Consider the following 27839-nt stretch of genomic DNA (forward strand, 5'->3'; position numbering starts at 1 on the left):
TCCTCTCATGGTAATTTTGGGACCATGTCCTCAGGCCTCCTTTGCATATACCCTTCCATAGGCAAATGTAACAAAGACAACTAAAATTTAAGGCTGAAAAGTTATTAGCCATTACTAAACACATGCCTTGGAGAGCTTATACTGTCTCCATGGTGCAGACCCTGACAAGGAACAGTCCTAAAGAATCTCAAGCACACAAAGTGTATTCTTAAATATGGTTTAATACTCTTCTCCATTTCTGTACATCACAACACCAAGATTTCGCTGCTTAGGATCTCTCTGTAGAGGCTATAGAGAATGCAAAGGCTACGGTTTTCACCCCTCTTATTTACGTGTTTGTATGTGTAAGTGTAATACATATCAGTATATATTGATACACACATCAATATATAATGCAATATATATCACCAAAGAGAACACATTGATTAAAGAAATACAAAAATTTGGCATCATTTCCAAACTTAAATAGTAAAAATAAAAACTACAAAAGGAGCTGCATACCCTAAATGTATCATGTGAAACAACAAGCATATTCAAAAATGTAAATTTACATCCAATTTCTCTGGTCTTGTCATATCACATTAGACCCATTTACAATGGCAAAACCCTAAGGTACTGCTGTGAAGAGAGCATGTTTGCTCGCTCTTGGGTGTTCTGCAAACAAACAGCAGAGCCCAAAGCAAAAGCCTGTTCCGGTGAAGCCTCCCACGTTGGTGAATACCAAAGAATGGACTCTTCTCACTGGGGGTTGAGACATCAGGTTATACATTAAAAGACAGTCATTTGGACCTCAGAGTATACAGTGTGAGAACCAGAAGCTTTACAATTAAGACATACTCCCTTCATTCAAGTGAAACAGGATTATTGGAACGATAGGCAGGTCTGCAACCTGGGAACAAGGAGCTGGTTCAGACCAATAAAGCTACGAGTGACTGAGTCAAGTCAGTGAAGAACAGCAGTCAGGCACTAAAGTGTTAAAAGTACCCAATTTGAAAACCAAATGTACCCCACTACTCTATCAGTGTGGGAACGATACCAATTGACTTTTAAAAACCTTCGGTCCTTCAAAGTCCATTTGGTATACTTTTTTCCATTGCTACCACTGGGCACATCCTATACACTTTATTCACTGTCACCACCTCGGGCACGCCATGACCTTGCATGTCAGCTGGGGTCAAATCCAACTTAGAACCCAGCTATGAAGCGTGAGCTTCAGGTTTTCAGGCCCACTTTTGGATCCAACAATAGTTAAGTCCTTGGTGCCAGAAGCTGTGTCCCATCCCTTCCCACCCCTGCCCTTCCCACCCCCCTCCCATAATTTCTCATATGAGAGGTGCCTGTAAGTCCCATATTTGAAACAGATGCTCCAACCCCACCAGGAGGTCAGGGGTTTATAATTACATGCACAGTCATACATGTCTTGTCAGTCGTTCCTGTGAAAAACCTTGCAGTTCACTTAAAAAAAATCAAAACATTCACATAATCATGCCATCCAACACAAGGAAAACACAACCATCTCCCTTTTACCAAGGACAGACCCAAGCAAAATAAAATATTCTTTAAATTTCTTTGCTTCCACTTAAATTGCATGTTTTATTTCTCCCAATCCCAGCAATAGCACAGAAGCCCCATCATATCCATCCCAAACTGGTTTCTAGTAGGCTAAGATTATGGGAACCCTTATCAATGCAATTGATGCCAAGGGCTCCCAAACCCTGGGCACAAATGCGCCTGCAAAACAGATGAAAGGGAACAGTGCACTGGCCCAAATGCTTCCTGTGTCAGTTTGACTTTGCAATGCAATTTGCATCCTTGAAACTGACAGTCTGGAGGGGGGAGGAGTAATGTGAGGGAGTGAAGTTGAAATTGCCTCCTATTAGCTCACCCTTTCAACATTAAACAGAGACCAAGAAAAAATGGTTCCAACATTTCACCGCATGTATTTCTTCTTATGCAGTCTAAGCTGAGAATGCCATGTAAATGGGTCACTGCGAAATGCAGCAATTTTTCTCCAATCAAAATAAGAAACAAACCAGTATGATCTCATTTCTATTAACTTTTGAAGGTTTACAGCAGTTAAAGTATTTTTGATTCTATGTATGAAGGTTAAAAAAATCATTTTTTTTTTCATAAAATACAAGAGCAACCAATTTCACCATCGAGTAAAAGTAAAAACTGGGATTCTTTTTTAAATTAGTCCAAAGTGGCATTTTAGGAACTTAGTTGTAGGCTGCTGCGCTGACACCATGACAAACCAAAGTGTAGGGTTGGGTCTGGTTTTGTTTCGGTTTTCTTTTCAATATCCAATGCTCATGGATTAAGTTCTGGAAATGTTCCAATTGTAAGGCAGGGATCTGTTTGGATTCCACCACGGGTATGCTCCTTGGGTTGGATGCTGGAGGGTGAGGCACGTTTTGCCGGACCCATGTCGACTACCTAGTAGTCATCAAGGTCAAAAAATTCATCATCTCCTCCTTGGTATTCCATTCCCTGGAAATCTACTCGGTACCGCAAGATACCTGGGAAAGCAAATCAAAGAGTAAATCACCAGTGTTCCTGGGATGGGGAGGGTTCACTTCAATAAGGAAAGTCCAATTCCCTTGTAGAATTACAGAAAACAAAGAGATGATGATAAAAAATACAGTTCCAACCAAGGAACCTGCAACCATGTGCTGCCTCAACCTCCTGCCTCTGCCTCGTTGGATGAGCACACTTCATCTCATAGCTTGATTTTGGGATAGCCAGGAAAGCTTTGGCCTGAGACCCTGGCCGTAAGTTTAGTTTTCTTATTTGCTACTTACCTCCAATTCCACCAAATCCTTTCACAAACTGGGATCCTTCTTGTGACTTATCTGTGACAATTTCCAACGTTGCTCCAAATTTTTTATAGTTGTTAGCAAACCATTCCAGCAGGGGCATGCTTTCGATCAGCTCATGTTCTTGTCCTGTCTGCAAGGGTGACCATGAAGATACAGAAAAAATGGGATTAGGATGTAATCAAGACTTAGCCACCCTAGCTCCCGGACCCATGATCATTCTCATTCTCTCTCCTTATTAAGTGGGTGTGTCATGCTCTATGTGAATTCTGGTTTCTAATGACATAATTCTAATAGCACAGAAGTTCTATTTCAAATAACATTCCTCCTCAGGCTCTGGCTCAATGATAAAATGTCAACACACACTTAGCAGTTTTTCAACTTCTGGTTCCTGTTGTTGTCTCTAAAGTCAGGCTGTTGTAAAGTGTCTCCAGGCTGCACTCATTTAACAGCCCAGAAGAGACAAGCCAGATTTACTTTTTAGGGCAACCTTGTGAAAAACAAAGTCCTTCAACTCAGAATTTGAGGAACTTTAAGTGATCTGTGCTGGCCAGGTGACACTTTTGTGGTGATGCATACAGACCAAAGCTGCAGAAGCTGTTTCAGTACAAAAGCTTATAAAGTGAGTGAAGAAAGCAGCACAGGATTCACAATGCAGAAGAGGCACTAGTCAATCAAATCTTCCTCTTTACTATTTCAAGAATGAGAATATTTAACTACTTCATGGCACGGTCTCCTTCCTTGGAATCAGACAGGCATGTAGCATATAAGACGTGACCACCTCCCATTGCCCCCCACTGCCAAGAGTATGAAGTCTGGTATCTCAAAGCCGATACTCTACTTTGACAATGCCCTAACGTAGATTTCCTTTCCTTGCATTTATTACCAAACTAGGAAAACAATCACATACCTCTTTGTCTGTGAAATGAGATTTATCCTTCTCTTGTTCTGGAGTTAGATAGAGAATTTTCTCCTCTGTAGTATTGGGGGAAAAAGTATGTTAACCTAGTTCTTATACACTAGCAGATTTAAGTCCCATGAGATAAGTCAGGTTAGATGAAAGGGCTTCTGAATTCATTCTATCAACCTTCTTTTTATAAGCAATATTAGTCAGCATGCACTTAATGTCTATCAGGTATACTGCTCCTACTGTAAGTAAACACCAAACATACTCAAGATACAGTTCTTGTCCTCAGGAAATTTAACAGTCTTAAGCAGACATTTATCAGTTCAAGCAAAACAGTTTACGCAGACAGAAGCCACCTCTCCCAAATTTCCACCCCAGGTTTCCAGAACACAGAGGTCACCAACAAACCATAATCTTATTTAACTTTCTAATTCTCATACCTTCTGTGCCTTGGCAATGAAGAACGTATCTCATTATATCCAGATTTTCATAGACTATTAGAATCTCTACAGCTCCCATTTCTAAAGCCTTTAGTGTATCTTCAACTCCAAAACAGTACTTGCCCGTGTCCTGACTGATTTCATCGAAGTATCGTCCTGTGATGAAGGATAGGTGAGGAAGCACATATATTAAAAGTTTCCTTTGTAGAAATAGACTTTCTGGCTCAAAATCCAAGAGATAGGGGTGGCTGGGTGGCTCAGTCAGTTGCACATCCTACTCTAGGTTTTGGCTCAGGTCATAATCTCATGGTCTGTGGGACCAAGCCCTGCATCAGGCTCCATTCTGACAGTGTGGAGCCTGCTTTGATATTTTCTCTCTCTCTCTCTCTCTCTCTCTGCCCCTCCTCGGCTTGCGCACACATGCACTCTCTCAAAATAAATAATAAAAAAATAAACTTAAAAAAACCCAAGAGAGAGAAAATAACTTAAAAATAAGAGCCAAAAGTTGTGAAAAGTCCTACCACTCTAGTTGAGGCTCTAGAAATTGACTCAAGAGTTAATAGCGGGGCCAAATACACAACCACTTGGAAAAATGTGTGCTCCATAAATCAGAAACAAAGCCAAATAATGGCCAGATTTTTTTTTTTAAGGTTTGTTTATTTTTGAGAGAGAGCACAAGCAGGGGAGGGGCAGAGAGAGGAGAGGAGAGAGAATCCCAAGCAGGCTCCACGCTGTCAGCACAAAACCAAGCGGGGAACTCAGGAAACGTAAGAATAAGACCCAAGCCAATGCTTAACTGACTCAGCCACCCAAGTGCCCCAATGGCCAGATTAATCTTTGATTTGGTCTCTATTCACCACTGCATTATAAAAGATAATACGTGAAAACTGAAGTTTGGTTCCTATTGCCAAAGGGTAAAAAGAGTGGAAATACAAACACACTTACTAGAACTCAAGAATAAAGGAAGATTAATGACTCCACTGAGGAAGATTTTAATACAAACGTTCAATCTTCCTCTTACCCTTTTGGCATTTTGTTACATATATATAATCACACACAAATATACATACAAATACATTTCACATAATAAGTAAGTTGCATTTCACTGATACCTATTAATTTCTTCTCTTGAATGAATTTCACGTTGGAGAGGACTTCAGTAGATAGCTCGATAGCTTGGTTGAACCCATTTTCACCACCATAGGATATATCAACTAATTTTAAAACTTTTGACTGCAACCTCTGACATACACACATTAAAAATAAAAAAAAAAAAAAAAAAAAAAAAAAAAAGGCATCATTAGTACTTCAAAACACCTTGACCCAGACACACTTCTTCTTAATGGGTCTTTAACCACTTCTAACTAAAGTCTAAAGAGGGAGAATACGGGGAAAGAGCCCAGTATGTTCATGAGCAGGTCTCAGTGAGCAACACTGTAAAGTGTAACTTCCCCAGCCAGTCATATCACACATTTGATTAGATTTGACAACTCATTAATCACCAACAAGACTAAGTTCCTTGTTAAGGAAACAGGATATTGGTTCCTGCCATATAAAGTGGTTGAGTACAACACCACTTCTTTGGTTGAGACTTCTACCATATAATGCTACTCCCTCTCAAGAGCACCTTTGAAATGTGTTATGCCTGAGTCCATGTCATAGACCAAAAGATTTTTTTGGATTAAATGCTTTAGGCTAATCAGCTCTATCATATTACTGGGAGTTTCACTGCTTTATTTACCTCCAGAAATAAATCAGAAGACCAGAAAAACCCCTACTTTCTCTGAAATCACATTCCATTTTGAGGCTAATTATAGCAATTCACTAAACCAGAAGCTGCCACCAGACCATAATGATTCTATCTAAAAATGGTTGGTTTTCAAAGAGAAAGAAGACCCAGAAAAGCGTGGAGGAGTGTTTCTTAATAAAAACCTGTCAACTTGTTTTTAAACATGAAATTCTGTCAACTTGTTTTTAAACATGAAATCTATCACTTGAAAACCAAAAAGATGTGCATGTCCCAGTGCTCAGAGGACCCACTACTCTCACCTAGCAACTTAACAGAGCATCTACTTCTCACTTACCTGATCAAACATATCAGATTGACTTAGTTCAGTTTTAAAGTCAGCTGATCCAGCTAAAACAAGACCAGCCACATTCACTTTGTCCCCAGAAATAAAGAGCTGTACAGCAGTCTCAGCTACTTTCCGAACATAGTTATGTCGCTTTTCCATTCTTAAACGAGCAAAACGCAAGGCTGACTGACCTCCTCTACCTTTGACACAAAAAGTGGGAAAAAATGGGTAATTAGTAAGAAGTACAAAATAACTTGCTAATTAAAAACGAATCATGCCATTATCTAACAAAAAGACAGAGAAAAATTACTATTTATTTTAAATAATGTTTGGCACAAACTGATACACATTTTCAGAATAAATACCAATTATCTTATCAAAAGAAGAATCATAAGCACCAATGAGTCATGTGTCATTTCATGATGCCTCTCATCTGGAGTTATTCCCTTTATGTAGTTGACCACCCCTTAAAAAAATATCTTATTTGTTAAAGTAATCTCTACCCCCAGTGTGCAGCTTGACTGAAATCACAACCCCAAGATCAAGAGTTGCACGCTCTACCAACTGAGCCAGCCAGGTGCCCCTACAGTTGACCCTTAAGAAAAACACAGTATATTTCTGTAAAGGTATTTTCTCTCTGATGATTTTCTCATTAACATTTTTTCCCTAACTTAAAGAATACAGTACAAAATATAATTAACATACAAAACATGTGTTAGTCAATTGTTTATGTTAATGGTAAAGACTTCCAACAATAGGTTATCAGTAGGTAAGTTTTTGAGAAGTCAAAAATTGTATGTGTGTGTTTGGCAGGGGTGGGGGGCAAAAGTGCGTGCCTGGGTGGCTCAGTCAGTTAAGCATCTGACTCACTCCTGATTTTAGCTCAGGTCACAATCTCATAGTTCATGAGAGTAAGCCCTGCCAACAGGCTCTGCACTGGGTATGGAGACTGCTTGGGATTCTGTCTCTCCTCTCAAAACAAGTAAATAAATAAACTTAAAAAAAAAAAGTTTTATGTGGGTTTTCAACTGTGCACAGAGGTTGGGACCCATATGTGTTGTTCAGGGGTCAACTGTACTATTTGTTTCTTTTTTGCTAGACACAAAATGGGCTCATGTTCTCCTCCTGTGTTACCATGTTTCTTTGGGAGATCCACAGTGAATTTGTGTAGGACTTCTCTTGTGTTTCCTTGGAGTGTGCCAAAAAGTGCACCACTACCATCTATTACAATGAAGCCAAACTTGCTGTCATCCGAAAGTAGTGCTGTAAGAGCCTGAAAAGCAAACATAAGTTATCACACAATAAATAAATCCCAAAGCTTTGTTAGGGTCAAGACAAAATCCAAAAGGATGTACATACAAGCCCTTTTACCCCATCCACAATGGTAGGAGTACTTAAAGTCATTTTATGGAATAATTTAGACTATAGCTATAAATATGTAACCCATACGGTCAATTTTGAAACAGATGCAGGGAAAAACACCAACAATAATGATAGAAAGCCTTTCAACAAACCTGACCTGGACACATGAATAGAAAACCAAGAGAGGTATAGGGTTCAGATTAATTCTATCCTTGATTTGATTTAGACTGATGGCAATCCATGGAACATAATGTTGAAATGAAAAGTCCAAACTCTAAAACAACAACAGTACAAAAAGCTAACCTCCATCAGGTCACTTTCTGTATTATCCCATCATTAGCAGGCAGCATTCATTATAGCAAATAAGGGTATCTTGTAAATCAACTCTAGAGAAGGAGTCCATGAGGAGAAAACCCAGAAAGTCTACAAAAAGATCTAGATTTGAAATGTTTCATTTAACATATATGTCTTGAACACCCTTAATGGTATCAGGATCTAAAACTCAATTTTATTAAAAAAAATTTTTTTTAATGTTTATTTTTGAGAGAGACGTGAGTGGGGGAGGGAGGGGGAGGGAGAGGAGGCGGGGAGAGAGGGGGAGAGAGAGAGACACACAGAGACAGACAGACAGACAGACAGACAGACACACACACAGAATCTGAAGCAGGCTCCAGGCTCCGAGCTGGCAGCCCAGAGCCCGACATGGGGCTCAAACTCAGAAATCGGTGAGATCATGACCTGAGCTGAAGCTGGCCACTTAACGGATTGAGCCACCTAAAACTCAATTTTATTTTAAAGGTATTATATAGCTAATGATTTGGAGTTTTTCTGGGGGAAAATTCTCCTTCTAGGTTAGCTTATAATTATATCCCCATAGTTCTGTCCCCACAAAGAACAAATATTTAAATAGTCCTGGAACCCATATAGATGGGTCAAGAGTTTTCCTGATGGAATCTGCACACCTGGTAGATGACTAGTTCCTAGGTGCCAGGCTTCTTTGGAGTTAAGAAATACCCTTTCCATTTTAACTAAGGAAGAAAATATTTCCTTTAAGAATTGACCAGAAAGCAGATTAATCATTAGTAATCAATCTTTAATCATACCATATCTGAAAATTAGCATTAAGACATGAATGTTGTGCCATTATGTCACAATCTGTTAGGTGGCTTGATTAGTTTAGGTTTTCAATAATTCTGCTCATCAGGGAATACTTATCCCTCTTAAGAATGTGTAATTGTCCTGATGAAGTGACATAAATTGTGTTGTACAGCATGTCACATTCACATCTAGTTATCAACATATCAGCTGAAGCCAAAATAAACAAAGCTAGCAAGATTAAAGAGTACCTGGGAGGGTTAAGGTTTAGAAATACCAATGAAGCTAGCTTAATAAAAGCTAGATAACACAAGTAACAGGTACTACTTAAATTAAGACTTGAAATCTGCTTTCATGAAACTAGATACAGGTAAGTGGGACATGGTAGCTAAGAGCCTTCCCAATGAAGCTTTCGCCAAAAAGAGGCTGGCAAGATAGCCCAGAGAACAGTCTCAACCATCTATGCAACGAACCAAGATCCAACTGGAATTGGACTTCCTGTCAAGTTAGCAGAAATCATCCATTGTAAACTGTGTCGACAAATGTCAGTTCTAATTCCACTGTAGAGGTTTTTCCCTAGGTTGATGAAAAGCAAAAGACTGAACTAGGAGCCAGCTGTGAATTCCTGATTGTTCTACTGTTGACTGATTTAGGTCACTCTAATGAGGTTTCCTTTCCACCCTTAAATTTTATCTTATGGCAGCTCTGTCACTCAAAAGTTTCATGGGGAAATAAAAGCTCTTACAGTCCTAAAGGTTTTATAATTTGTGAACTGAAAACTAAGGATGCAAGAAATATAGGCAAGTATCATGGGTATACAGGGAGAGATGGAGAGATAGGCAATTATTTCTTCACCTCTAACCAGTTCTCCAAACCCAGTTTAGCACTTTCTTCAAACATGATGGTCATTCAGTGTGTCACAATTAATGTATAATTTTTTTTTTTTTTGAAAATAGCCAGCCTTGTGGTACAATGACTTAGAAAATAGTCTAGCAATTCCTCAAAAGGTTAAGCAGTTACCATTTAACCCAGCAATTTCATTCTTAAGTATATATACTGCCCTCCCATGAAAATGTATGGTCACACATATGGTACATGTATGTTCAGAGCACTATTATTCCTAATATTCCTAATGAACAGATAAATCAAATATAGCAAGTATGATCTGGTAATAAAAAAGGATGAAGTACTGATGCTAAGTGAAAGAAACAAGTCACAAAAATCTACCCATTGTATGAAATGCCCAGCATAAGTGAAATCTAGAGAGACAGACAAAATCAATGGTAGCCTAGAGCTGAGAGATCTTGGGGAGGCGGGGGTACGGATGGGGGGTGGGGGGGAGGATGGTAATGACTGCTAATGGATATAGGGTTTCTTTCTGGGATGATGAAAATACTGTTTGAACTTCTTACCTCTGTATGGAATTTGTTGTCACACAAATACAATGACGTATTAATTGGTTTGAAAGGTTCAAAGTCAATGTTGACTTTCTTTTCCTTTCCTTCTTCTGTTACAATGGTACCACAGTAAACAACCAGGCCATTTGGAGGTACTGCAAAAAACACACAATTTCTCTACTTAAATCTATAGCTAATTTTCCTCAATTAATAGAAAATGTTCCTAGTACTGTCCCTACTCCTTTATTATTTTTAAAGATTTATTAAGTAATCTCTACAACCAATGGAGGGCTTGAGCCTACAACCCTGAAATCAAGAGTCACATGCTCTAATGACTGAGCCAGCCAGGTGCCCCGTGTCCCTGGTTCCTTTAAGTCATAATTTAAATAAAGCAGAGGGGCGCCTGGGTGGCGCAGTCGGTTGGGCGTCCGACTTCAGCCAGGTCACGATCTCGCAGTCCGTGAGTTCGAGCCCCGCGTCGGGCTCTGGGCTGATGGCTCGGAGCCTGGAGCCTGTTTCCGATTCTGTGTCTCCCTCTCTCTCTGCCCCTCCCCCGTTCATGCTGTGTCTCTCTCTGTCCCAAAAATAAATGAATGTTGAAAAAAAAAATTTTTTTAAATAAAGCAGAAATATCTGTAAATCTCTCCGGCAGAATTCTCTCCCTAATTTTAAAAATACTTGAGATGTTTAAAAAAGGAGGATTTACACTTTTAAGTAACTACTACTTAGCTTTAAAGAAAAAAAAAGGGGAGAGAGGGGTAAGTTCCAAGGCCAAAGGTAAATTGCTGATGGCTATCTGAAAAAGATACAATAGTGACCAAAAGCATCATGGCAGGATCAAAGTGGAAAATATAACCAAAACACAATAGACGAGGAAAATGATCAAATTCTAGATTACCTTTGTTATAAAGTTTGAGTCTTTGTTGTACAGATGTAATGGCTCCCAGGACTGAAAGGCGGTTTACTCGTGACTTAATGTTAGATGCAGTTCCAAACTCATCTGCTAACATTTTTGCCACTCGTGAAATCTGGTCTTTGGGAGGAATGATCAATGATATCATGCTTGTGCCATTGCTGTGAAAGAAAGAGTAACATCAGAGGTTCAAGTACCACATAAGTCAAGAGTTTAAATTCATGCTTATCATAGTAAAGGGAGCTAATGAAATCCCCTTAAAATAGAAATATATCACTCTCAGTGATTAGGAAGATAGGGACTATTCCAGTGTAATCAAAGTATGCCCAGAATTAGGAAAAGTGATCAGAATGTGATAGGTACTCAATTATTTGAATCAATTTTAGCTAGCCAAAAGAAAAAGTAGTAAGGCACTTTAAAGGATGCTTGGGAAACACCTCATTCTTCAAGGGCAAAGAGAGAAGCTTTCATAAGGGGGTGATAACAGGCTGGAATATGACAGTGAGTCCATGGTAGAAGCTTGGAATCTGGTGGTTCTTCAGTGGGAGAAGCCACCACAGGATGATACAACAAGTCTTTACAAAGTCTAGATGAAATAACTGAATATCATAGTGTCTCTCCGTTTCTTTAAATTCCAGGCTCACCATGAAAATTTAAAATCACTAGTTTAGCACCCTTAGGAACTAAACTAGTTCCTAATAGGAATAGCAGAATCTTGGAATTCAAACAAATATCCCAATTAGGAAATCATACATCTACTCTATGTGTTTCTCTAAACGTATTTTACATATTAATCACTTTTAAAAAAAAATTCATTTTGACACAGTGTGTGGAGGGGGGGCGGGGGGGGGAGAGAGAGAGGGAGGGAGAGAGAGAGGGAGGGAGAGAGAGGGAATCTGAAGCAGGCTCCTTGCTGTCAGCACACAGCCCAACGTGGGGCTCAATCCCACCAACTGTGAGATCATGACCTAAGCCAAGATCAAGAGCCGCTTAACCACCCAACTGAACCACCCAGGCGCCCCCATATTAATCATTTTTCAATCTAAGACACACACACCCCATATATGAGAAATTGGCCAATTCAGGGTGCTCAAACAAATTCCAGCTTCTAAAATTCAAAACCAGGACCAAACTCTGAACTATGAAGGACACTACTATCAAAGCCTTGCCACGTGGGAGGTCCCTTTTGAGCAGCCACCAACTTCTGTATAACCTCAGTATTGATGCCAAAACCTTTTTTAGCTACATTCTCCAGACATTTATTAACAAGATCTCATTTCAATATTTCTACTTCTACTTGAAGCAAACACAAAACTACATTATCAAAACAAATGAACTCATCACTAATCATCAGGGTAATGCAAATCAACACACAAAAACACTTCACACCCATTAAAATAGTTACCATCAAAAAACAAAATAACAAGTGTTGGCAAAGACATGGAGATATTGGAACCCTATGTCTTGCTGGGTGATGTTAAATCACACAGCCATTATGAATAGCAGCATGGCAGTCGTTCACATAAACATAGAATTACCACATCATCTAGCATTGCCACTTCTGGGTATATACTCCAAAGAGTGAAACTGGGAACCAGATACTTAGGCACTAATGCTTAATGTTCACAACAGCCAAAAGATGGCTAGAATTCCTACGTCCATCTATCCATTTGATGGATAAATAGTAACACAAAAAAGTGGTACATATATACAGTGAAATATTATTCAGCCTTAAAGGAAATTCTGACACATGCTACAATCTGTATGAGCCTTGAACAATTTATGCTAAGAGAAATAAGTCATATACAAAAGGACACATACTGTATGATTCCACTTACATGAGGTATCTAAGAGTAGTCAAATTAACAGAGACAAAAAGAACAGTGGGTTGCTGTGACTGGGGGGAAGGGGAAATAGGGTGTTTGTTGTTTAGCATGGTTTCAGTTTTCTAAGATAAAGAGAGTTCTAAAGACTGGTTGCGTAACATTGTGAACGTATTTTTAACACTACTTAACTGCATAAATAAATTGGCCAACATGGTTAAATTTCATGTTGTGTGTACTCTGCCACAATACAAAAGCTAAAAGTTCATTTATGATAACACAAAAATTTAAAGCACACATTCTCTTTAAATTAGGAGTTCTTGGGGGCACTCTAAAATGTAGAGAAAACCTTTATCCACAGGTATCTGAAATTTTAAAATGTCTGGAAAAATATCTTCATATAGTAAAATTAATCCCGCAAATTTGTTTTTTCCCAGTATTAATGTTGGAAAGGGACCTCATTTACATAAGACCTTGCCCTTTTAAAGTCTTCTAAGTGGTAAATCCCTCAGTTCCCTTGCAATACAAGTTTTCTCTATAAGCAGACAAGCTGCCTATCTAGCCCTTCCAACTATCAGAATAGTTACATTCAGATTATCAGCTTATTTTCTATCTTTGAAACTGGCACTGTTTCTGTTGGGGTTTCTATTTAAAACCCAGAAGGTCAGTTCATAACCTTTGCGATACTTTCCTCAATGAACTACAAGTTGATCAATGACAAATGACAGTACCTGGTAAAGTATGGTGTGTGCTCTGCTGCCACCCCTTGGGTAGGGGAACAAGTATTCTAGCCAAACCAGAGAAGCAAGCAAATTTATGAGGAGCAGCTTTACTTGGCATCACAAACACAATCAAAATGATCATAAAACAAAACTGCTTCAGGACAATCCTTTGCTCATGCACACACAAACACACATTAAGTCAGGTGTATCACTCTCTAAAATGTTTTTCATTTTAATGTTCACAATACAACTACATAAAAGGAATTTTTCTAAACCAGGAGAAGGTGCCCAGAAATAAAAAATTCTACCTGTGGCCATGTTCCAGTTTCTGAACTAAATGGAAAAAGAATTCCCAAATGAAACAAATGGTTATCTTCAATTACAAAAAAAAGAAAATGCTCTTTACCGTCAGTGAGTTCGTTGGATCCTATTTTTAAGCAACCAACTGTAACAAACTGCTTTTCTTCCAGTAATTTATCTTTCTAGGTTTCTAAAAAGGAAATTTCCTAAGAACCTTTCAGATAAGTCTTTAACAGAGTTATGTCAAACACTATAGGCTAAGGGGGAGAAGACTTTGCTTTCATAGGGACTGGAAACATTAGACACGTAAATTTAACTTCAAACATGGTCTCTACTGTAGTTGCCATTTACCTGTCTCTAAACAGGGGCTGTCAATTTATGCACAATAGGAAAATGTACAAAATGGGGAAAAAAAGAAGATATATATGAGAAGTTTTAATATGGACTTTACTAGCTTGTGCTTATTCTCAGATTAACAATTCTCAAAAGAACGTATTTCTCTATCCCACGGGCTCTTGGAATCTTTAGGGATCAAAGGAGTTATTTCTCAAAAGGGCTCAGTTTTTAAAAGCTGACGTGCTCTGATTTACGGAGTAGTTTCCTAGGAGATGGAACTAGCAAAGAGGCAATCAGTAGGGAATGGAAAGAGAAGGGGCTCCAAGGATAGCAGGGGTGAAGGCTCAGCTCAGGAAGTCAACAGGCACCAGACCCCAAAGGATGGAAAATTTAAGGCTAAAGAGGATGTTGGGACAAATTCACTGAGTGAACCCAAAATGCCTGAAGGAAATCCTTAAAGCAAGATAATCATGCAGAGGACAAAGCAATGACCTTAAGATAAGCAGCTATTTACTTTCCACTGCAGATAGGTTAAGAAGATAAGCATTCATTAAGCAACTTTGCTGTTATAGCACCAGAGTTGGACAACCAACCTTACACTTACAACCATGTAACATTCTACAGGACAAAGTAATGAAGACACCTGAGAACATTATCTTGCCATAGGTTTCCACTTAAGTAATTCAGAAATGTAGCTTGCAAAACAAACAAACAAATAAAAAAATTCTACCAAGTTGCTAAATCTGAAACACTACTTGAAAGTTAGTTTTGGCCTCCTACTCCCTTTGAATTTTGATTAATACTCAAAAAATGACCTTTCACTAGTTTCCCCTTTACGTCTCTCTCTCTCTCTCTCCTAGGTGAGGGGGAGCACCTTAAATTTTTGAATTCATCTTTATTAAATGGATGGCCTCTATTTTAAAATGTAAAGGCTACTTGATAATATCTGATTTTTTTTTTATGTTGGGTTTAACAGAAGCATATTTAAGTTTTACCAGGAAAGTTTCCAAACAAAATAACAGCTCATTTACCCCCAAGGCAAGCCACTCAAGGTCGCTAGACCAGTTTGTGTAAACACAAAAATAAAATCAAGGAAGATGAATTTTCATTTTTTCCTTTCCTTTTTTTTCTTTCAGAAACACAGAACAGGGGAGGGGCAGAAAGAGAGGGAGAGAGAATCCCAAGTAGACTCTGCACAATCAGCGTGAAGCTGGACCCCGGGTTCAAATCAAACTTGAGAACTGTGAAATCATGACCTAAGCCAAAATCAGGAGTTGTACACTCAAATGACTGAGCCATCCAGGCTCCCCAAGGAAGCTGAATATTTCAAAGTAACCCGAATAACCCACAGGGAAGAACAAGAAGTAAAACTCTCACCAAGGAGTTGCTGGCTACATATACAAACTACTACCTTTTTAAATTTAAGAGTTTTCATGTACTGGTCTGCTTTGCCACTATATCCTTTTTCAAAAATCAAAAGGCTCTCATTTAAGAGTTAGTGAATTATAAGGTACAGCAATGACTCACATGCAGGTTGTAAAAACTGGGCAAAGCAAGACAGACAATACACAACAATGTGCCACATAGGGCTTCCAGGGGCTTCTGCTCTTAGATTCCTTCTTGTTCTCACCATTTTAGGGGCATTTTCCCTTATCAAAGAAGAGTTCATCAATGCTTTCAGAGACTAACTTCTGAGAAGTAAAATATTTGGGAGACAGAAGGAAGTAGTAGTTGTAAATAGACTAAATGCAGACAGTAAATAAAACTAGACAAAACTCAGGAAGGAAGAGAATTTAAATAAAGAGCTGACAGCTTTTCCTTCCTTCAGTCTCAAATAGATGGTTGAAGGAAAAGTTTCTCTCCCTAAGATGAGAGGTTATGATAGTGCCACCAGTTATCCATCCAAGGTTTTGTGAATCCTGAGCACTATTAACACAGAGACATTTATAAGGTTACCTGAAGTACCAGAACTATAATGTATTTCAGGAAGAAAATGCAAGGTAATCAGAACAAGCCTGGACTATGGGATGTGTGTAAGTTTAGGTCTCAGAATTCCAGCCTTTGGATTCAAGGTACCTTCTGATGAATGACACGCAGAGAAAATCTAGGCACTCTTTCACTTGTAAAGAGCTTATTAAGATTCATCAATAATGCTCAAGAACATTTTAGAAAGGTAACTGGAAAAAGAAAAAACCTCGTAGTTCAGTGACCTATTTGCATGAGAACCCTGAATCTCTGGAAAATTTTCTAAAGGAGCAAAACAAATGCTCAGCAACAAAAATTTCCCCTTCCTCCACCTTGATTCCATCACTCCCCCAATAGGGACAGTGACGGTGGTGGTGACTGTGATTAAGAGGGAGTCTCAATTTTCAGAATGACTGATTCCGACAGAATGAGCATCACTTCTGATGTGTAATTAGGGCTGAGAATCACTGGTTTGGCTAGCTTTCTGCGTCTGCAAGAAGGATCTCTTGGCCAGCTGAACTCAAATTCCATGACCTCATCCACACCTAAAGAAGATCAACTCACAGAACCCACCTGCAGGAGGTAAGATGCTGTCATTTACCCTTCCTGGCAGCAATACAACCACAATGAATTGTCCAACTTTTCCCAGATAGAACACAAATGTCCTGCTACCCCTCTCCTCACTCTTACGTAATGGAACTACTTTCAGGCTAGGAACCAGAACACTTTAGAGACTGCCTATAATACTTTGTAATTACGATTTAGAGTATGTGCTCACCAAGGAGCTTTCATCTCAATGTTTGATGGAGTCGTGCCTAGGATATGGATGCCCAAGGCTTCCCACCATCCCCTTTTCAAGCTCAAAAAACTCAACTTAAATCTCAGTCAAATCATTTCTGATAATTGCCAAGCTAGCCACATTATATGGATCACCAGCTGAAAAATCACTGAGTTCCTCTCCAATTTCTACTGCCTTTGTCTGTATTTCTTACTCACCATGGGGTTTCTATTTTTCTTTTACCAAACATACCAAGTTTAAACTTTGAGACTACAGCAGTCTTTCTGATATGGGTTTAATATGGGAACAGAGTAGGAGGCTGGTTAGGAGCACAGATTTTTTTTGAAGATTTTTTATTTTTAAGTACTCTTTACATCCAATGTGGGGCTTGAACCCATGATCCTAAGATCAAGAATCTACATGCTCTTCCAAATGAGACAGCCAGGTGCCCCAGGAGCACAGATTGGACCTCAGTTTCTACTTTCTTCCCAAGGTCATGAGGGTTCTGTAATACAGGTGAAGTACCTAGCATGGATAGCAGATAGTAAGTGCTCATTCAAAGGTAACCAGATGGAACTGTAGCTCCATGTACTCTACCCCTCTGCTCTTTAGTAGTATAATCAGAAAGTATTAACATGATAGCAAGCACAGTTGGGGGGAGGGGGTATTTCAGATGGTGGTAAGTTTTATTTGAATCTGAGTAAGTCCAGAGATAAAAGCTGACTTTGCGGTAGGCAACTACCATGCTTAGATTACAGGATTTATCAAATCTTCCAACAGAACAAAAGAACCAAACCAAAAATGCAGTTCAAATTAATATAGCTAGAGCAGAAGCAATTTTGTATAAAGAAAAGCAGAAATCCTTTCCCCTCTTACACTTTAAATAATTTTATTATACAAAAGCTTAAGTAGCTTTATCCTACAGCTGTGGCATGGTTGACGTTATTTTGATATAACCCAGAGTTAGCCACTACTTCTGCCTAGTTGTCAGTCACTTCAAAGATCTAACCCTACTTTCTCTTCCATCAAGTATCAAATAGTAAGATAACATGTTGCTTACACTAGGTCTATAGAAGCTTCTTAAGGGCACAAATCATTTTAGCACATGAATCTGATGAATAAACAAATGGTTAATTCTTAACATCAGAAAGAGGATCTTCTATATTTGGTCTCCTCTAGGCAAACACCAGAGATTTATTCTAAACTACCATTTAAAACTTTGCTAGTCTTTGGAGAGGAACCAACATTTGCCTAGAAATGACTAAGTGTCCCAGCTTTCGCTTCGTTAAAAAACCCAAATCACTCCATTAGTCTTTAAACATAACAAAACCAATACTTCCAAAGTGTCTTCTTTTGCTTAATTTTGTTCATCCTGAACTTGATGCCCTGGCCCCTCATCATCATGAGGCAGATTGGAGGTGGACGGGCCTGCCTTTTATAAACAGCTCAGAGAATACCAAACTAGGAGGGAGGATTCTATTACTGTTCAAAAGACTAAACAGAATTACCAGAAATTGGTTTATGCAATTGACCTTAGGGTCAGAAGCCATTACCAGATGGGACAAAGTCCAAGATCTGAATATACTGAGACATTAAAGCAGCTTCTACAGAGAAAAGAATAACTCACATGTCCCAAAAATTTCCAGCAGAAAGCTTACAAAGGTTCATTTTAGTATTTTACCCTCAAAAGCACTACAATTACTTAGTTACCCAAAACAAAAATGTATGTATCTGATGCCTTTTTATAAAATTACAGGCATTCATTTGGTCTTAAAAAGAAAAATTTTAACAACTTCACAAAGTTAACCTAGTGGAATATTCCACCAGGGAGCAGCAGAAGCTGGAAAATTTCTCTAGTAGTCTCACATCAAGGCAAAGCCTACAGGTATCAGTCACAACCAGCATTAGGCACCAGTGTTCTACAAGGAATCCTAGAAATGAGATAGTTCACCTGATGTTTCTTTACCACCACTATAAGTACTTTTCACATAAAACAGAAGCCACTGCCTTCTTCTTACTGTTCTAATACACAAAATGAAATTCTGTGGAAGGATTTAAACCCAAGTTACTTCCCTCACCAGCGATGCTCATTAAGAGTAAATATGTTTGGTACTCAAGTTCTTCCTTGGGTAGATTTGCAAATAGCATGTCTGTTTTACTTTTATCTTTGCTCCTGGGTCTCAGCACACCTGCTCCCTCTAGTAAAATGCAAATCTCCTTGGACAAGAGTCCTCCTTTCAGAAGGGAATGGGAGATGTTTCTACTTAGCAAAGAAATACCAATCAAAGAGGAAGGCAGCGTGGTATAATAGGATCACAGGCTTTGAAATCAGGAAAGTAGGAATAGAAAATCCAGCACTGCCCCTCACCAGGGTGGGGCGTGATGTTAGGCAAGCTACTTAATCACTCTTTACTTCAATTTTTTTATCCGTGAAATGGCAATAGTTTCCTCACAGAATTGCTGTGAGGAGTCAAAATGTAGGCTATTCACCTCATCTTTAGAAAACTAGTTTTATTAAAACACATCTCAGCCACGAACCTCTAACCCTGTCTTTCCTGAGAATTCTCTTTGCTTAAATGGAGTCATTAAGCCCAGAAGATGCCAGAAAATAGGAGCCAAGAAAGGAAGAATATTTTTTAGTAAAATCTAAAAACACCCAGAGGTATTAAGGAATTAATGTTTGGGGATCAGCACTTTTCATTACTTGCAAATGAAAGTTTATTTAGGTTGAAAGGCAAACTGTTGGGACTGTCTTAAGCTTTGTCATGCCAACTTTACGAACAAGGCACACATGCACAAATGCTCTGTGCTATTTCAATACCCTGACAGCTCACCAACCATCAACCAACACAAAGCTCTTGGATCTAATTTTAGACTAACTGGCTTTCAATCAAAAATGAACTTCAATTACAATTTCAAAGCCATAGAGCAGTTACAGCTTCACTCCATCACTGTATCAAAGATACTGTATCAGCCAAATACTATTGCCCAAGGTAACATTCTATGACAGTACCTGCCTTGCCTAGGAAATCTGCCTGAGTAGTTATACAACCTTTTTTGGTATCTGATAATGTCCAACACCTCATTCTAGACCCTAATCATCATCTTACAGCACACCCCTCTTCAACATGTACTGTGTTATTCTGTACTTACTAACATGGGTCTGGAAATGGTTCATATAATCAATTCAGGGTTGTGTGTCAGACCATGTTCTCACTGCATTACACATTTCTTTCAAAATGTCCAGTGTCCAACCTACAGATATTTAAGTTTGTAAGCTAACTGGTTAGTAGTAAAAATGCATTTGTAGGCTTCAATTTTTATATATCTAGAACTATGGATGTGAGTTTGGAGAAATATCTGATTTAGAGGGCCACAAATGTGGCAGGGAAAAAAATCTTTTGTTTTGACTAAGAACATTCTTCTCAAGGGGACCTTAGAGCATCAAATGAAAATGTGAAAACAGAAGAGCACAGGCACAATATCCCCAAGTTAATCTGCATGACAAGAGGTAGTTTTCAGGCATCTGAAGACAGCAAGTCCTCTGAACTGGATAGGAAGGATGAGGACAAAAGACAAAGCATACACTGGATGTAAACTTCATGTTTGAAAACTGCTGTTAATTACATACAAATTAAGCAGACTGAAAGAGCTGGATTAAAGCACAGGAAACACGATCAATGTATAACATGTAAGAATCAACTCTGTTTTCATCTTTGTATCTGTAAGAGAATAATGAAATTATGGCTTGTAAAAACTCAATTATGTTTTGGGGGAGGTGAGAAGAGAGCAAAAAATTATTTCTCTTAATTTTCATTCACTGATACTCAGAGAAAGAAAAGGTATCTGTTCAGAAAGTGACAAAAATAAGAAACAAGGAAGTTTCCTTTTTTTTTTTTTTAATTTTTAATGTTTATTTACTTTTAAGAGAGAGCAAGTGAGCAAGTGAGCGCAAGCTGGGGAGGGGCAGAGAGAGAGGGAGAGAATCCAAAGCAAGCTCCAGGCTCTGAGCTGTCAGCACAGAGCCCAACCTGGGGCTTGAACTCAGACCGCAAGATCATGACCTGAGCTGAAGGTGGATGCTTAACCAACTGAGCTACCCAGGCACCCTGGGAAGTCTCCATTCTTAATACAAAGCAGGCAAAGGTTTAAAGTGTGTCCAGTGGCATTAGATAGAGCTGTTATCAAAGGAAACTTCATGCTCTTTGGGTAAAGTGCCCACAAGAAACCTAATTTCCAACCTGCTGGAAAGAAGGGCCTCAAAGCCCTCTCTCTAATCCCTCTCCCCCTCATTAAGGTAACAGATTGCTGAGGGGCACCTGGGTGACTCAGTGGGTTGTGCAGCTGCTTTGGCTCAGGTCATGATTTCGTGCTTTGTGGGTTTGAGCCCCACATCAGGCTCTGTGTGGCTAGCTTAGAACCTAGAGCCTGCTTTGGATTCTGTGTCGTCCTCTCTTTCTGTCACTCCCTTGCCTCAAAAATAAATGTTAAAAAAAAAAAGATAACAGGCTGCTGAAGAATTAATAGACACCTATAGAATGTATCCTACAAAAAGGTTCTATTCTGAGATCCATAGAGAACACGCCAGACTCTGAAGAAATTTCTGCTGTTCTAATTCTTAGTTTCAGCAGTGGGTCTAGGGAAAAGAGGCAAATTTTTCCTTCGGACTCTTCAAATAGGATGTAAGACCATTCAGCTCTGCTCCCAAACTTATTTTAAGTTTTCTCACAAGAGAACATCCGGCACAAGGGGCCACACTGAGCACACCCTCAAACTCCAAGCTTTTAAGAAAAAGAGCCCTCTGATAAAAGGTTCCAACTGGTCCGTGTGTATGGGGGTGGGGGGGAGACACCTATAATCCACACTGCATTTAGCCTTAAAAGTTACTCTAATTAGACACTTGTGCTTACCTAGGAGTGTGTCCACAGTAAGCCTTCCCTTCCTGGAAGGATAAGTATATCTGCTACTACAATGAGAAGTCTGTCAAGGATTGAAATTCAAAGACAGTAATTGTTCATTAGGTTCACAGTGCATAAAACATTATTTCTGAATCAACAGCTGTTAGAACTAGTTCTGAGTTGAGGCAGGCAACCAATGACACTCAGGAGTGCATGAAGGCTACCACACCCTATCAAATATCTTCTCTTCCCTTTTTTCTCTTCTCACGGCTCAGACCTGTTGGTGGCATTTGTATCCTGACCTCTTACTAAGAGGCTAAGACCTCTGTCTGTAGTTGTAATTTAGTCTACGTTCATCTCTTCTCAAGAAATTAAAAACATTCTAATTTTTGACTTTTTTTTTTTTTTTTTACCTAAGTAAAAATAAAACTATCTAAAATTCATGGCTTTGAGAACATTACACATGTCATTTAGGTGAATGTTCTATTAACCAACAATTTTCACTTGGGGAAGGTATTCAAACACATTTAATATAATTTACTCGATTCAAATCATATTCATAGCCTGTCCAAATTATTTGTCTGTAAGGTTAAAAAAAAAACCTATTCAACAATCTCACAAAATTACTTTTTTTAAAAAAAAAAATTTTTTTTTTCAACGTTTATTTATTTTTGGGACAGAGAGAGACAGAGCATGAACGGGGGAGGGGCAGAGAGAGAGGGAGACACAGAGTCGGAAACAGGCTCCAGGCTCTGAGCCATCAGCCCAGAGCCCGACGCGGGGCTCGAACTCACGGACCGCGAGATCGTGACCTGGCTGAAGTCGGACGCTTAACCGACTGCGCCACCCAGGCGCCCCTCACAAAATTACTTTTAATTCAACATAATGTGAAGAATTTTATAGAGATTTATTAAAAAAAAGGGTTATATGGTATAAGAAATGTATGTGGTTTTCGTCCACAGCTTTTGACAAAGATTCTGAAACCCTTAGAATTTCCTAGGTTATGGAAGGTTTTTATTACTCATAAGGAGTCTCTAAAGAGCACACCAGACTTATTAATGAAGTGACTAAGGGTGGGTCTCAGAATGGGGTGGGGGTCACCAGAAAGGCCAGGTAACTACCTGAGGGTTAGAACTTTCAGCTCCATCCAAAGACCTCTGGGTAAGGTTTGGGGCATGGAAGGAGGGACAATCTACAGATTAAGTTTTATAACGTCTTGAACAAGATTTAGTGAACTTCTGGGTTGGTTAACCTAGGATGTATGCCCCAGTTCCACAGGGACAGAAGCTCCTATACTCAGATGCTTCTGGACCTAACCCTAAGTACTCTTCATTTGTATCCTTTATAATATATCAGTAAATCTAAGTAGAGTATTTCCCTAAGTTCTGCGGGCCATTCTAGCAAATCATTAAGCCCCCAATTTAAAGCCTGTAGGTCAGAAGTAGGGGAAGCCCAGACTTACCACAAATGGGGGCAGTCTTATGGGACTGAACACTTTACCTTAGGGGATCAGATGATAAGTTTATGTAATACTAGAATTAAACTGTAGGACACTCAGCTGTTATCCTCTAAGACTGGAAAAATGCTTGGTGTGGGACCCTCTTCCCAATTTGGTTTCAGAACTATTTTAGAGCAGAAAAGAAGCTATATTTTGGGAAAGAAAAGACAGTGATGTATATAGCCAAATTATTTCTATTTTCTTCAAAGTCAAAATATCTACAAGTTGTTTTTTAATTAAACAGGAAAATTTAAAAATGCCAAAGACCACTACAGAAGACCTAAATAAAGTTTACAAACTGTGCAGATCTTCAAACAAGGGTTATTTGAGCCTTCATTATTTCTGACATATACAAGGTTCCCTCATCAAAATAAGTGAAAAAGTATTCTGACACCTACAGATGCAATTTAGCCCAAACTAACCTTGTCTCTCACATGTACCATTGTCCTTGGCTATAACAGCCTCTGGCAATGATTTTATTACCTGAAAACTATAAAGCTTCCATCCTTATTTCTGGGGCTATTTCTTGACGGTTCAAAAAAACATTAGCAGGAAAAAAACAACCCACCCCCCAAAAATTTCCCACCTACCTTTCTTGTAACATTATATTCCACTTGCTTTAGTTCCTTACCCAGAATACCCACAACCACAGTTCCATTCACATGGCTCTAGTTCCAGTTTTGGCTTACATACACATTTGTCCCCATTAAGCCAACGATGGAGAATCATAAACCAGGAAGAACTTCCACTAACATTAAGTGGGACTACGTATACCAAAAAAAGTGGCATATTATTTAACACACACACAGAAACTAACATTCAACTAAACTTACATGATACTAAATAGGTCTGTTTCAGCTAACTTAAATTTAAGTTATATGACTAATACTTCTTTCAATTCAGAAAATTAAGTACATTGTGGGCTACAAAAAGACTCCTGGCCAAGTTCCCTATGTTAGTCATTTTGGCTCTTATAAATGCTCTTCCACAGATATGACAATATTAAAAGGCTGTTATAGCTTAGATTACAATTTGAGTCAATCCAGCCTTATATTTTTTGAAAACATTTAATATATCCACTGCACTGTGTAACACACTAGTTCAAGCCCTGGGCTCTGCTACACTTCAGATACCAAGTTATTTAACCTCTCGGCCTCCAATGCCTTGGCTATCAAATGGTGTCAACACTTTCTGCCAGGATTAATGAAGTAGCGTACTGCTTAACAGTGTCTAGAACATACTAACTACTCCATAAAGTATGTGCTTAGAAACTTCACTCTGTTCAGATGTACTTAATTAGTGAGTCCATTTTGCAGCAGTTCCCTTTTAAAGCTAAATATGGGTAATATTATCAGAAGATAATCACAAATTGACTCAATTTCAAAATTACTCTTATCACACCATACTTTATAGCTGTTAAAAACAAACCAATCTGATTTTCATGCCCAGAATTCAACACTAGTGGGAGGGGGAAAAATTTGTTTCAAAAACAATTCTATTATCCACCAGTAAATTTCACTATCTAGTGCTAATAACCATGCTTGAACATTTTCAGTTTTCTCCTTAAATCCACAGGCTGCCCAACACCAGTACGTATAGATTCATTTGGTCATTCAGTTTGTCTTTAAATGTCATTACAATTCTTAAAATATCTTAGTGTTAAGAAAACATTTCTCACTGTACATACACTAAGATAATCTGAGTCAGACTTTAATACAGTTCAGCCATGAACATGAAATCTTGCTATTCCTGAAAAGAAATTGGTATGTACTGGGAAACTTCTGAAGCAAGCTGAACTTGTTGACTCTTTACTAATACCCAGAAGTAGCCAAGATTTAAAATTTTCATGGGATCAAGATGCAATCAAATCCTGAATAAAAGCAAAGTAGGAAATGATTATCAACCACATAATTTGTTTAAAGGAAGACTACTCCCAGCTATCTGAGAAAGCTTTAATTCTGGTCTAAAATGTCCAAACTAACTTCATCACTAAAAAGTAGTCACTAAGAACCTCATTTTTGGTGAGCTTTAAACTTTACTGAACTTTGCTAATAAAGGGATAAAGCCTTTAAAAGCTGTAAAGAGGAGCTTAAAGGTTTCAAGTGGCTAGGTAACATGGCAAGGGACAAATGTAAGAATTAACTTCCTTCATCAAGCCGTAGAAAGAAATGCTGTTATTACATGCAATGTTTTATTTTTAATGTTACTACACTCAGACAATAAATTATAATCGTTAATTTATTTTAGACTTCCTAAGAGAATATAACGTATGCAGATTCTAATGTGTGAACCTGCCTCCAAATTAAAGTAGTAAGGGAACAAATCTACAGGTCATATCCAACTTTAAACACTGCATCAATGATGCATAAAAGCCATACTCAATTGAAAGTAACACAACAGAAGATCCCAGTGAAATGAAAGAACCTGGCTAGCTAATTCCTAGTAATGCATCAGACATAATGGGTCAGGACCTGTATTACCCCTCCTGTAATAATGTGCTCACACTTGGGGAATAATTATTCAATTTACCATATGGCACAGAACCATCTGGGTTCAAGTTCCTGTAAGATTATTATATAGGTCTGAATATTTTATTAAGTTCAAAGAAACAAACAAATAAAAAATAAGCTGCCACCTTCAATTTCCATCAGGGAAAGAGTTAGCAAAAGCCCAAGTCACTGAACTGAGCCAAACTTTCAGAAGCTTCATTTCAAGCAGAAACGTCACTAACTTAGTAAGAACAAGACACAATGGCAAAACCAATTATCAACCCTAGCTCTTTGGTGTAACTAAGTACACCTTATTTCATAGGGTAACAATTAAAAGCTTAATTAATCCTATCATTGTAAGCCAACCAATCAAAGACAAACCTGGACTGGAAACCAGAATGCACAATTCTTGTGCTGAAAACAAACCTTCAAAATGGCCTGGGGCAAGGCACTCTGCTATTCTAAGAATGCTCAAACATACAAATATGTCATGTTCCAAATGCTTTTTTGGGCCACTTCCTGTAACCAAAAAGTTCCTACAACTGGAAAAAGAACAACATAAAGTGAGAAAAGGGGAGTACCTCTGACACAACTTCACCAAGTAATTCTTTGTTAACCTAAAAGGAGCATATACGCCCAGTTTCAATATAACATTTCCATAGTGCACATCCACAAAATTTACAAAAGGAGACCCAAAGCCCATCTAATTCAGTTATGAATTTCAACAAGCACTAGTACATCAGGAACCTCTATCCCTGAAAGTTCCAGAGAGAGGAGAAAAACGACCCTGTTAACAGTTCACATCAACTGCCCCATAATCCGGATTTCTCCTGGATATACAGACCCAGGCAACCAAAATGTCCCTTCTATCCGACCCCGCATATGTTGGCATTTTCAATTTATAGGCGGATACTTAACAGCTAAAACCAGGAAGCTCCGGGGGTAATTAGAGGACTTGGGGGAAGTCATCTGGGAAGAGCTGGAAGACCCAGAGATATCAGAGGAAGTCAGAAAGAGGTTGTCCCTGACCACGTCTCCGTCCTGTCCCATCCAAACTTCACCCACTCGGATCTCAGAAAAACAGGAGGGAGAGGCCATTTTAATAAGGTATGGCTGAGAAACATGAAGGAAGAAGAGAGGAAATCAGGGAAGAGCGTTCGGAAAGGAAGGCCGAGCCCTTTCTCCCCAAGTACCCGAGTAGGGTGGCAGCACCTGGAGTCGAAGAGGGAAGTGTTGGATTCAAATGCCTGGGAGAGATTCAAAAGTAGCAATGACCTCTCACGTAAGGGGATAAGTGGTCCGAGACCCGGGAGCCGGGCCCCTTATGCCCCGAAGCAGGGGAAGGATCCCTTCTCGGGCCAACCGCGCAGACCCTCGCCCCTGGGTCGGGGGCTACTACCCAGAGATCCAGAAGGCGGGAGTTGACTAGTGCCTGGTTCTCCTCATCCGGCCATGCGGCGCGGGGGCGGCCATCCTGAGGGGTCCGGGAACCAAGAGGGCACGGGGGGGCCGGACGCGGCGCTCACCCGCGGGCCGCCTCCAAGCTCTTGATGAGCTTCTTGATCTTCCAGATCTCCACGTTCCTATCGGCAGCACTGGGGTCGTCCGCCATCTTCTCGCCTCCTCCTCCCTAGAGCGGCCCGGCGGGGCCCGGAGACACCAAGACCACAGAGTTAGCGCCGCCGCTGGGGCAGAGCGGCCCCCTTCCTTGCCACCCCCGAGAGGCCCTCTTCTTCCTGCCCCGCGCAGCCCGCCGCGGCGGTCGCTGGCTTTTCCCTCCCTCGGCTTACCTAAGGGCCCAGTCCTGGGCGGCAGCGGCTGCTCCTCCCCGGCGGCGGCTCCGCGGCGGCGGCTCTGACGTAGGACACCGGCTCCCTCTCTCCAGGCAGCTGCATGTGTTGCAATCCGCTCACATGGGGCCTGTGACATCACTTCCTCCGCCAGAGGCTAAGTGGAAGTCGGCGGCCGAAGGGAGGGGGCCGGTGCGGAAGAGGGGAAGCTCTGCGCGCGTCGCGACTTTCCATT

At 39.6% G+C, this 27839-nt stretch overlaps 1 protein-coding gene across 2 annotated transcripts; it reads right to left on the bottom strand.

Moving 5' to 3' along the window:
• Window positions 1-203: 203 nt before the first annotated feature.
• ETF1 (eukaryotic translation termination factor 1) lies at window positions 204-27777 on the bottom strand. 2 transcript variants are annotated; one of them, XM_030319123.2, is made up of 11 exons: window positions 27605-27777; window positions 27341-27444; window positions 10991-11166; window positions 10108-10247; window positions 7373-7511; window positions 6248-6438; window positions 5276-5405; window positions 4164-4319; window positions 3727-3791; window positions 2802-2949; window positions 204-2519 (listed from the first exon to the last, which is right to left on the bottom strand). In XM_030319123.2, exons 2-11 carry the CDS (start codon window positions 27424-27426, stop codon window positions 2437-2439), a joined length of 1314 nt encoding a protein of 437 aa, XP_030174983.1. In that variant the 5' UTR covers window positions 27427-27444; window positions 27605-27777; the 3' UTR covers window positions 204-2436. The 2 variants fall into 2 exon arrangements, with proteins under 2 accessions (XP_030174983.1, XP_030174990.1); XM_030319130.1 differs by lacking the exons at window positions 27341-27444; window positions 27605-27777 and adding an exon at window positions 27214-27315.
• Window positions 27778-27839: the final 62 nt, after the last annotated feature.

The sequence above is a fragment of the Lynx canadensis genome, chromosome A1 (assembly GCF_007474595.2).
Source record: "Lynx canadensis isolate LIC74 chromosome A1, mLynCan4.pri.v2, whole genome shotgun sequence".
NCBI classification, from domain to species: Eukaryota; Metazoa; Chordata; class Mammalia; order Carnivora; family Felidae; genus Lynx; species Lynx canadensis.